The 10,714-nt window shown below is 35.1% G+C and overlaps 1 protein-coding gene and 1 long non-coding RNA gene across 2 annotated transcripts; one reads left to right on the top strand and one right to left on the bottom strand.

Annotated features, from left to right (window-relative positions):
- Positions 1-4,134: 4,134 nt before the first annotated feature.
- On the top strand, positions 4,135-7,789 carry LOC113732176 (uncharacterized). Its single transcript, XM_027257825.2, has 3 exons — positions 4,135-4,331; positions 7,289-7,396; positions 7,539-7,789. The coding sequence occupies exons 1-3, from the start codon at positions 4,245-4,247 to the stop codon at positions 7,746-7,748; spliced, it is 405 nt and encodes a 134-aa protein (XP_027113626.1). The 5' UTR covers positions 4,135-4,244; the 3' UTR covers positions 7,749-7,789.
- Positions 7,790-8,445: 656 nt separating this feature from the next.
- Positions 8,446-10,714, bottom strand: LOC113732175 (uncharacterized). Its single transcript, XR_011840569.1, has 2 exons — positions 10,574-10,714; positions 8,446-8,736 (listed from the first exon to the last, which is right to left on the bottom strand). It is a non-coding gene; the product is annotated as an uncharacterized lncRNA (long non-coding RNA).

Below are 10,714 nucleotides of genomic sequence, written 5' to 3'. Positions count from 1 at the left end.
TCATGAGTTTTAAATGGGATTGCAGCTTCCAAGGAATAAGAATGCCAATTCGTGGATAACAACCATATTTTTAAATTTATACAACGATATAGTGAGTGTAACTCATTTATTCACACAACGTTTTTAAAAAAAAAAACAATCTGTAATCGGCACGTTATGATAGAGTTCATGTGTTCATATTTTAAAAAAGTAAAATTAATTTAAAAATATATATAAATACAAGATAAAGTAATAATTGTTAATATGTAAATTCATGTAATAGGTGTTATAGGATAGATGTGATCTCAATGTACTAACGATGGCTCATTGAATACCCGTTAAAAAAATCTAAAATCAAAAACAAAATCAAAAAATGCATATTATTTTAAGCTCTTGATTTACGTGAGCTCCTATACTAAGTTTGACTTGCCATCGTCACAAATTTGAATAAACCATTAATGTGTAATAGTTCATATGTTTTAAGATTAACAACAGGAGTAAAATTAGGTGATTTCATATGTTCAAAACCTTACCGTTACAAAATTTCACTGCATAAAGTGGATTATTATGGTAAAACATAGTAACATTTTTTGTGAAAAAGTATACGTTGCTTGGGGGTTTAAAAGCAAAAAAGAATGTTGATTTGTTGCGTATTCTTGTGGTCCTTTATGCAAAAAGAACCTATTCTCCTTCCGGGCCGCACTAGCCCTTTGCCATAAACGATTATTCCACACTAAATGGCATATCTTATCTCATTAAAAGGCGACTTCCTATCTTGTGCATTATTGTGTTTTTGTTTAAAAAAGCATCACACAGTCATCAACTGCCTTTTCCACGGACAAGGACAAGAAAGCTTCAAGAATTGCACTCTTAGATAAAGGGATTAGTGCTAAAAACCATGCACAACATAATATAGCAAAAGTATACGATATGTCCAAAAGCTAATCCAAATGGCCAAGCAGGCAGTCTTATTAAACTTCCTTCTTGATTGGGATTTTGGGACCCACATTCTTTGGGACTCGGAGCACGGATCAGAATAGCGTACCACTTTTTCAACAAGTTGTAATTATTTTTTAATTACCTGTACATACTTACAATAGAAGTGTAATATTTTGTTATTGTTCATGCGAGTTTCATGCATAATAATAATTGTGTCTGTTATGAAAATTTACAAGTGGTTCATGTGAAATTACGAAACATATATAGTTTGTGTGTAACATTTTGTTATTGTTCATGCGCGTTTCATGCATAATAATAATTGTGTCTGTTATGAAATTTTACAAGTGGTTCATGTGAAATTACGAAACATAGTTTGTGTGCAATATTTTGTTATTGTTCATGCGCGTCTCATGCATAATAATAATTGTGTCTGTTATGAAATTTTACGGGTGGTCCATGTGAAATTACGAAACATCGAGAAAATATTACAACATTTCGATCGAATGATTGTCAACAACTGTCCATGACCCGAGTCCCATAGTTTGTGCACATACATAGGGCAAAAATGAGTCAAATGACATCACCATGCACTAGAATGTGCAACCAATGCTAAGATGACAGCAGTAGAAATAACATCAAAGAAAAATAAAAGCTTGACCGACGAAATGAGAAACTCTTGGTAGTATTTTTGGCTTTGTGATCATATGACATGTTTTGACCGAATTGATCAAGGATTGGGCCAAAAATTCAATGCGTGGATGGAATATGAAAAAATTCACGGTGTGTGAAATGTACCCTACAGAGTTACTTATCCCTGCTTTCATAGGTGTCCCAAATTGGGTCCATTAGTTTTTGTACAAATTTGACTTCGACACGCGCTGAGGATTTTCTAGCCAGTAATCTGGCCATATTCCCGATTTTAGAGTCATATTTACTCTGGATAACTAAGATGAGACAAAATGGGTTTTTGATGTGAGAGAGGTTTGACTCTCACTGGGCGAAAGAGACGAGTGAGAGTCAAACCTCTCTCACATCAAAAACCCATTTTGTCTCATCTTAGTTATCCAGAGTAAATATGACTCTAAAATCGGGAATATGGCCAGATTACCATGGCTAGAAAATCCTCAGCGCCAACCACTGCATATGACCAAGTGAGTAAGGCAGTCGGCAGGCAGATTCTCATGATCACATTTTCTAGTGTAAGATATTTGATAATATATACTCCCTCCGTCCCATTTTGATAGTCCTAATTCTTTTTTCACACAGTTTAAGAAAAAGTAGTTAACTTTGTTGGAACAATTAATTTAGATTGTTATTTTCCTAAAATACCCTCACATTAAATAGAGTACAGCTTTATGGGAATTTGAATTGATGGTAAAAACTGAATCAACTCTCATTAAATGGGGTAGGTTTATAGTAACAACAACTTACATTGAATAAGGGCATTTTAGAAAAATTAAAATACAACTACAATTTGAGACAGACGAAAAAGGAAAACAGGACTATCAAAGTGGGACGGAGGGAGTATTATTTTAGGGGTATATATAAATGTCTTGTGAGCATTGTGAATGCAAAACTCTCTTCATGGAACTTCACATTTTTTAGTACTACATTGATAAATTTATTTGTGCAACAAAAGGTTTGCTAAACAAAATTTTAATTTCACCAACTGTATATCTTATTATGGGAAACTCCTACTCTCACAAGAATGTAGGGGGAAAAAGAAAAAAAAGATAGCTTGAGAGTGGAGCCAAGGATTTTATAATCATTTAGTTAATATTCAAGTTCAACCAACTAAATTGGGACTTTTGGATTCTATGAACTAAAGAAATAAATCAATTTTGTCCACATTGCTCAAACACCTAGTTAATTTCATATACCACTCGAACAACACCTCACCAATAGAATAAAATATGAAGACAAAAAAAAAAAAAAAGGTTGAGCTTTAGGTTGCCATAAAAGAAGATGATGGCTTTTTTTTTTTTCTTTTTTTCCTTTTCAGACCAAGGTGTTTCACTTTTTGATAATAATAAAATTATATGCTTTTACTCTACTTCTCATTTTATTAGGTAGAAGTCCCAGAATTAGAGATCCTGAATTCTAATTCGCCTTCCTCCCTCTCTCACTTCTTATATCCCACTTCTCTACTAGAAAAAAAAAAAATTTTTTTTAAAAAACCTTCTTATGTTATCTATTTTCCTTTATTTTTTTGGAACAAATTGTATATTGGGATAGGAAACTACCAAGTTAGCAAACAATTGGCAATACCTGGACTGGACCACCAAAGTGGCAAACAGGGCCAATTACTGTCAATGATCTCATTCTACTTTCTTCAGCAATGAATTACTTCTACCCAAAGAATTTAATGGGATTGTGCCACCCGTCCCTGCTCAATCATATTGCACTTGATAGCAAAACTCTGATAGGAAAGATAAGGCCCAACCACCAAGAAATATCCCATTCTTATCTTATATCTTATGCTTAAAAGTAAATGAAAGTGTTAGATTTTTTTTTTTAATTTTTTCTTATATTCTAAAAAGACCATTTTCACCTTAGTTTCATATTGGAGAACGCAATTGGTTTTGCTAGTGCTAAAATACTCAAAATTTTGTTCGTTCCTATAGCATAGTTTTTTATGAGGAAAACATCAAAATCTTCATCAAATGACCATATAATTGTAATTATTCCTATTGGTCATAATTAAATGTGCTTCCTTCTGTTTTGTTTCCAATATATAAAAACACAAACATAAATACTAAGAAGAATTTAGGTAAACAATTGAAAATATGATGCTTAACAAATTTGCTAAAATAATAAGAATCAAATGTCGTTTATCTATTAAAGGTAGACAACTAAATAGGTAGGTAATCTCATTATAACATGTATATTTTTACTCTCTTATTTTGCTATGCTATCGAGATGGTGGATAATCAATTTCTATGAAAAAAAAAAAGCATTGGATGAAAAAAAAAAATGGATTAAGAGAGGGTATAACTTTAGGGGGAGGGTTCGATTGGGTGATACGGGAGGAGGGAGTGTAAGTGAGAGGTCTCGGGTTCGAGTCTTCCTACTTATGCTAAAAGAAAAAAAAAAAAGAAAGAGGGGGTATAACTTTCAAAAAGGCCAAAAAAAAAAGAAAAAAAGAATAAAAATCTCCCACAAGGAAAAAGAAATTAAAAAAAAATGAAGACAAGAGACTTGAGTATTCAGCTAACCGGGGCACGCCCTCTGGTCTCCAACTGTCCATTAACTGAATAAGCCCGTGTTTGGCTTTTCTCAAAAGGAAACTTGGGTATTCTGCCAAGAAATCTTCTGCAATCGCGAAAATGGCAGAAGGTAAATCATCACAAGAAGCACCTTCTCCTCCTGCTGATGCTCAGCTCTTTGGTCTCCTGTCCAGTCTCCTCCAACAGGTATCTGCATTCTACACGGAACTTGGAATTAATATTTTCTTGGGATTTAAAGATTCCTTATCTGAGTTCAGGTAGATAGATTTCTTTATGGGATTTTTTTGGTCAACGTCAATTTTAAGTTCTTTTATTGGTTTTTCTTGATTGCTTGATTCTGGATTTTTCTGAATAGGCTCTGTTATCATTTTTCCTTTTTCCTTTTCTGTTTGTGTAATCAAGATTTTTTCGTTTTTGTACGTCTTGGATGTATATTCTTTTTCCGAGCTTTTAGGAGGGGAGGAGAAGGGAGGAAATGAGACATTGAGGATTGAATCCTGCATGTAAGTCGAATAACTTAAAAGAAGGAGATGATGTGTTTGGTTCCTTGAGAGAATTTCAGTTGATGTGAAAATGGAAAAGTATTTTGTAGGAAAATAGGGCCTATCATACTTGGAACTGGAATTTGAATTGTATACTACAAAATTTTAGCTCAATTTTAGTAGAATGTGAATCCAATTCCAGCTCCAATTCTAATTTGATTCTTAGCTGCCCTTGTTGGTTGAAATCCCTTCAACTGGTGATGTAGATAGTTAGTATAGTGCTTTATTAAGTTCTTCCTTGAGAAAAGGGATAAAAATAAGTTCTTGATTCATTTAAGATGACTATTAGTCTTTTAAACACAGCTCATCCAAAACAGAAGAAATTTTCTGAATAAATTCCCCGTGTCACCTTATGCTCCCATTCATGCTTTGAATTTGGAGTGCTGTCCAAAGACTCAGTTAGGAATGGATTTATGGGCATGATTTTTGAAATTATCACGTCTGTAGTTTTTCACTATGGAGGAAAGTGTGTTTGATGCCTCTCTAGCCATATGTTGTATACCCACACAAGTGTTTCTTTTTACATCTCCAACACTGCCATTGATCCAAAGTCTATCAGTAAGTTTCTGGTTAGATATGTAACTTGTATAAAACTACTGTATAGAAAGAATATTTGAAGAACGAGTTACTATGTTCTCTAGTCTCTACATTTTAACAAGGCACACAAATTAGAAGTGGGAACTAGCACTGGTTTCTTCATTCTATTTTTGCTTCCTCAGCACTCAATTTTCTGATACAGACAAGACCAAGATTGAAAATGATATTGAGCAATCAACCAAAGTAGGTGCACCTAGGGAGGTTAGATCTCTAAGTACTTATTTTGTCAAGTGATGTTGAAGGGGTTCACCTTTCTTACAAATGTCATCTTTTATGGGTGTCTTTCTGATAGAGTAGAACAGTTTAGGAATCCTGTAGGCCAGCAAGGTAACAGTGAGTTTGTTTGCATATTCTATTTGATGGGAAGGTATTAGCAGCCCTTTCGTTGGTAATCTACATGTAAAATGGTAAACGAAAGAACATGTGTTGATTTGTTGCATTGCTGGATGGATATCTGTAGTGTGCCTCACGTTGAGAAATGCTGTTTTGGTGGCTAGATTTCTCTCGAGCTTAAGGAGCAATTTTTGCAATTCACGTATTACTTGACTCTCCCATTACTGGAGTTTGCAGAGTCTGTTTTATTGTTGTAGTAAGCTTAATGGGGACACATTTTGGGGAACGTATACATTGTTGAGATGGTCTTTTAAGTGAAAGGAAAAGAAGCAAAGCTTGACAGCAGCTGCACTTTTCTATTTAACTTAGGGAGCTATACTTCACAAAGGACTGGGAGGTAATAGCTTGGTTCAGATTGTGCTCTTGTTGAATTATTGGGACTGATAGAGAAAGAAGCGATATCCTGCAAAGCACTTAGCTATTTCTGCCCTTTCATACTATACGTTGTCTTTTTCTGCACATACTGCATCCAGCTTAGCCTTCAACATTTTTTACTTTAGCACTTCTTCTGCTGCTTGGCAATTCGGGTAAACACTTGACATTTCCAAATATGAATATGCTTAATAGTACTTATTTTCAGATTGGTTATTGGGTGCTACCAGGTTTGAGTAGCACTTTGGACTTTAAGGTCTAAAATCTCCAATTTGGTGAAGGAGGGTACTGAGATATAAATATTTGTAATTGCCATTGCTGTAATTATTAACGGATTCAAAGGTATATGTTGTAGTGAAGATTGAAGAGGCATTATGTTCCTATCTGCAGGTTCAGGGTTTTATGTGCAAAAGTTTAAACCAAGAACTTCTTTTTTGTGGGGTATACATAGGTTTTCAGTCACAAGTATATAGAAATTTAAAATGTTATCGATTGTTTTACTGTCCATCCATGACCTGCATAGCTTTGATACCTTAACCAAAATTCACTTCTTTATTGGAGTAAGGTAGGAATTATTTTATTATTAAATTGGTTTGAATGAAAGTATGAGCCCAAAATTCTTACCTTTAAAGCCATTTTGCATCTTAGAAATGGTTCCTTTGGGTTACTAAAGTGATTTAATGACCATCCAACAACCCCATCCCCATCTGAGGGAAGGTTATAAATATGAAAAGAAGCTGGTCTATTGCTTCATCTTGACAAGAAGAAGAGAGAGATTGGGAGGGAAGTGAGGTGCAACCCATTATTGCTGGCTAAAATATCTGATTAAGAGTCCTGCTATGGATTGCCACCATTTTTTTTTCTCCTCTTGTAGCTCATGATTAGCTTCCCAGCTCTTTGAGAAGTTCTTAACCAAGGGTGTATACCATAATAAACCTTTTCTTCTGTGTAGGATGTGTTTGAGAACAACTTTTTAGGAAGGATAAAACCATACATAAGTAAAAATTGCTTCAACAAATTTTACTAACTCATGACTCAAATTCAGATGCAGCATACTAAGATGCCTTTGACTGTTATTGGGTCATAATCTCTTCCTGCCTAATTTGTTTCTTGACATTTCGGTTGGTAAACTGTGTTAGCACAGTTTATTTGTGAGTTGGGCACTTCTCTTTTGGTATTGGGGATTCAGCTGAGATGTATTCTGTTCTGTCTAAGACCATTAATGACAAACTTTTACAGGTTGAATCATTAACCAATCAAGAGGAAGTAGAATTACGTGCCAAGATTGAAGCCTTGGGATCGGAGGTTACTAAAGTCCCTTCAAAATCTGCGCAAGATCTTGATGAGGTAGTCTTTAAGGCCGTTTGCCAGCCAACTAAATGCTTTGAAGACAAGATTGATTGTTTCACAGCTCTCAGCAGTATAATTTGCCGGCATAATGCTTTTACTGTTTTATTCACCTCTGTTGGTTTATTGTGTTTTTATTTAGATTGAAATAGCAAAGGAGCTGGATAAACTGTCCTCAAAACTGGATGATGTTGACAAAATGATATCCTCAGATCCAGAGGTGCGATCTCTCCTGAGTAGTACAGCTGATGTGTGGATGCCAGTCATCACAGCAAATTCCAATGAAAGACGTAATTTTACAGCTACTTTTGCAGATGATAATCATGAAGTGCAAGGAAAAGATTCCAAATAGATTTGTAATTTAGATTGTTGTTTTAATATTTTGGTAGAAAATTGTACAACTCTTTGAGAAATTTTAATTTTATTAATTACCTTGTTAATAAGAATAGATAGTAAACATCCCCCATCCCACGAAGGGTTGTGACATGGTGCATTTCAATTTTCAGCAACGGGTATTACATGGTTCTTATTCTTGTTGCTTGGGCATTTCCATCCTTCAGAGAGAAGCCCCCTTTCCACACTCGGTTCACTTAATCATGCTTTTCGGCAACTTAAATCATGATGAATAAGCAAAATGACAAGAGCGATGGGTAAGCTGGGTAGGGAATGTTTTCCAATTTCACAAAAACAGATGAGGAATAGTAAAGGGTGATTGTTAAAGAGGGATTGAAGTGGCAGTGGTAGAGTTCTCTGTGTGATAATGGTAGCTCATATTCAATCTGATCTAGATCCCTGATGTTTTTGACCAGAAAAAATGGTGGCATCAAATGAGCACTGCTGAAGAAAAAAAAATTATCAGAACATGCTGAGAAGGTAGAGTAAAAGGGGGCTTTCATCAGTGGTCTGGTTGAAGAAGGAAGCTTTTGATGTTTCAATGCCAGCCAAAGTCTCCAGAGTGAATTGCATTACACTTTGCGAATATGAACAGTTTGTTAAAGGGATTCTGTGATTTCATGCTTGGAAATAGAAAATATTGGATTCCAAAGCGATGGTCAAGAAAAGTGAACCTAGCTATTGAACAAAGTTGCCTACATAAAGTACAAATTTGATGTCATTTGGATGGAGGTGCGCGGACAAATAGACCAATGAGCCACAGTACAATAGATCCAATGATCCAACATAGAACGAAAAATACAAGAAAACCAGCCAAAATGGTCAGGAATGGAGGGCCTCGGGCAGTTTCGCCATTCTTCCTATCAGATCCTTCTGAGGGATTTGTCTTTGATGCACACGTAGGAAGTAACTTCTGCCCCAGTTTCAGTGTTACAGAATTCTTCAACCTGAATACAGTTACAATGTAGCTAGTTACTGCTTCTGCAATATGATCACATTTCGGAGAATATCAAGTAGACTAAAAGCATAGCAGGACACTTCTACAGAAAGCGAATTGAAAAACACTTGTGCGCCTTAGAAACAGTTTTTTCAAGTCCTCCACCTCTTTCATACAAAAAAAATACTTAACTATATACTTATTGGCTATCAATTAACATTATATGTTTAAATTGAAATATTCCAACTTTGCCCGAGAAATGGACCTGAAGAAACCGAAAAGAAGTGTGGAAGCTGCTAAATAGAACTGCTGTAAATCTACTATGAACCCTTGATACATAATAACTATGAGATAGTGTTACATAAATCCAACTCCTTGAATAACTCAAGAACACGCAATACAAACTCTTGAGTCGGCCACAGGCACAATGCGGCCACAATTTATTCAAAAATCATAGCGTTTAAAAGGATTGTTCGAGACACTCAAAATTTCGACAGCATCCCACAACACTTTCCATCTTAATTTTGTATACACTAGCATGCTTGATCATTTCAAAACCTCAGAACACAGCCTGTCAATTATAGATTGGGAGTGCATGAAACAGACTAATCAATTATCTAAAATAACCCAAGCTATTAATAACCTTCTCCATGGTATTTAATCCCAAAGTATAACCAATATTTTTGTTTCAGAATAATATACTCAGCATGAGAGAAGCAATATTTGGTATACATTGCATCAAAATTTGGCTCTCATTAGTTGTCTGCAGCTACTGCATAAGGTAATCCTCTGTTTCATTGTACCTCTACACAATGTTTCTTGAGGTAATTACTTGATTCTATAACTTAACAGCTAGGCGAAGTAGAAAGATAATTGACACATATCTGCAATCAGATATGAGGTCGAATGTATCACCTCATACATATCAAAACTGAGCTTAAGGGCTATTTACTGAAATATCACTTGTTTCATTCAAAATAAGAGAAAAATAATACAAGCCTTCCAAAAAAAATGGAAGTTGATGTCTTGAAAGTTGATTTTAAAGTCTGACTTATGAGAATCGACTTTAAGTGGACTTCCCAGAAATCCTTCCTACTCCAGGTTCTCAACAATAGCAGTGCTTCCCAGAAATTCATGCATTCCAGTCCGTCCTTTGCTATAAGAACGTGACCTAATCTATCTCTTCTCCAACAAGATGGCAGGAGAAAAATTGAAGTGCCAGATTCTTGAATAAATCTAAATCAGTTGGCATTTTTCGGTTTCTTTCCTCTTAAAGAAAGACAGATGGACCAATTAGGAGGTAGAGGAGAGACAATTTCCCTGGAGCCTCTGCTTTCATTTTTCCAAAAACTCAAGCCCAAGTGCCCAACCAGCTTAACCCCTCATCCTTAAAACCACATTTCCCACCATATAATCTAGCGAATTTATATGGTAACTTTAGGGTTAACAAATGCATCTTTTCACACTAAATCTCAGCTCTGAAAACACAGCAGCAACGCATACACAAAGCACAGGCCCACCAACTGGTTGATTTCGTCTAATCACAGTTTTTCTGTCAAAGATTACGCCTTTCCACTACATTCTCATATTGCACGTCAAATTTTCTGCCCATTTTCAACATGATTTTAACTAGTATCCTCATATTATATCCTACAAACAAATTTTTATTCTATTTATTTTTTTCCAAAAAAATTTGTAGTATACTAAAAAAAGCCTAAAACTTTCACAAGATATACATGCATCTATTTCTTGAAACACAATAAAATAACTAAAATAAAAACTACCCAAATGGCATCAAATCTTCCCAAGTAAATATATTTTAGAGTATTAGAGTGAAAGAAGTGCACCTGAAGTTGACATAGGTAGGTGGGGCATTTTGACAAAAATGGAGGAAATGGATGCAGGGAGCGGTATCGAATCTAACACTGGAGCAGTAGAAACCTGGAATAGATTTAGATAGTCGGGCAGAGCAATTCATTTTAGCAAAA

Source organism: Coffea arabica, chromosome 2e (assembly GCF_036785885.1).
Source record: "Coffea arabica cultivar ET-39 chromosome 2e, Coffea Arabica ET-39 HiFi, whole genome shotgun sequence".
Classification (NCBI taxonomy): domain Eukaryota; kingdom Viridiplantae; phylum Streptophyta; class Magnoliopsida; order Gentianales; family Rubiaceae; genus Coffea; species Coffea arabica.
This window is presented reverse-complemented; position numbering and strand designations above follow the sequence as displayed.

Bases quoted from the DNA above. Each gene is read 5' to 3' on its own strand.
- LOC113732176 (XM_027257825.2), top strand. From the start codon at position 4,245: ATGGCAGAAGGTAAATCATCACAAGAAGCACCTTCTCCTCCTGCTGAT. The intron at 4,332-7,288 runs GTATCTGCATTC...AAACTTTTACAG, and splicing joins TGTCCAGTCTCCTCCAACAG to GTTGAATCATTAACCAATCA. The intron at 7,397-7,538 runs GTAGTCTTTAAG...GTTTTTATTTAG, and splicing joins CTGCGCAAGATCTTGATGAG to ATTGAAATAGCAAAGGAGCT.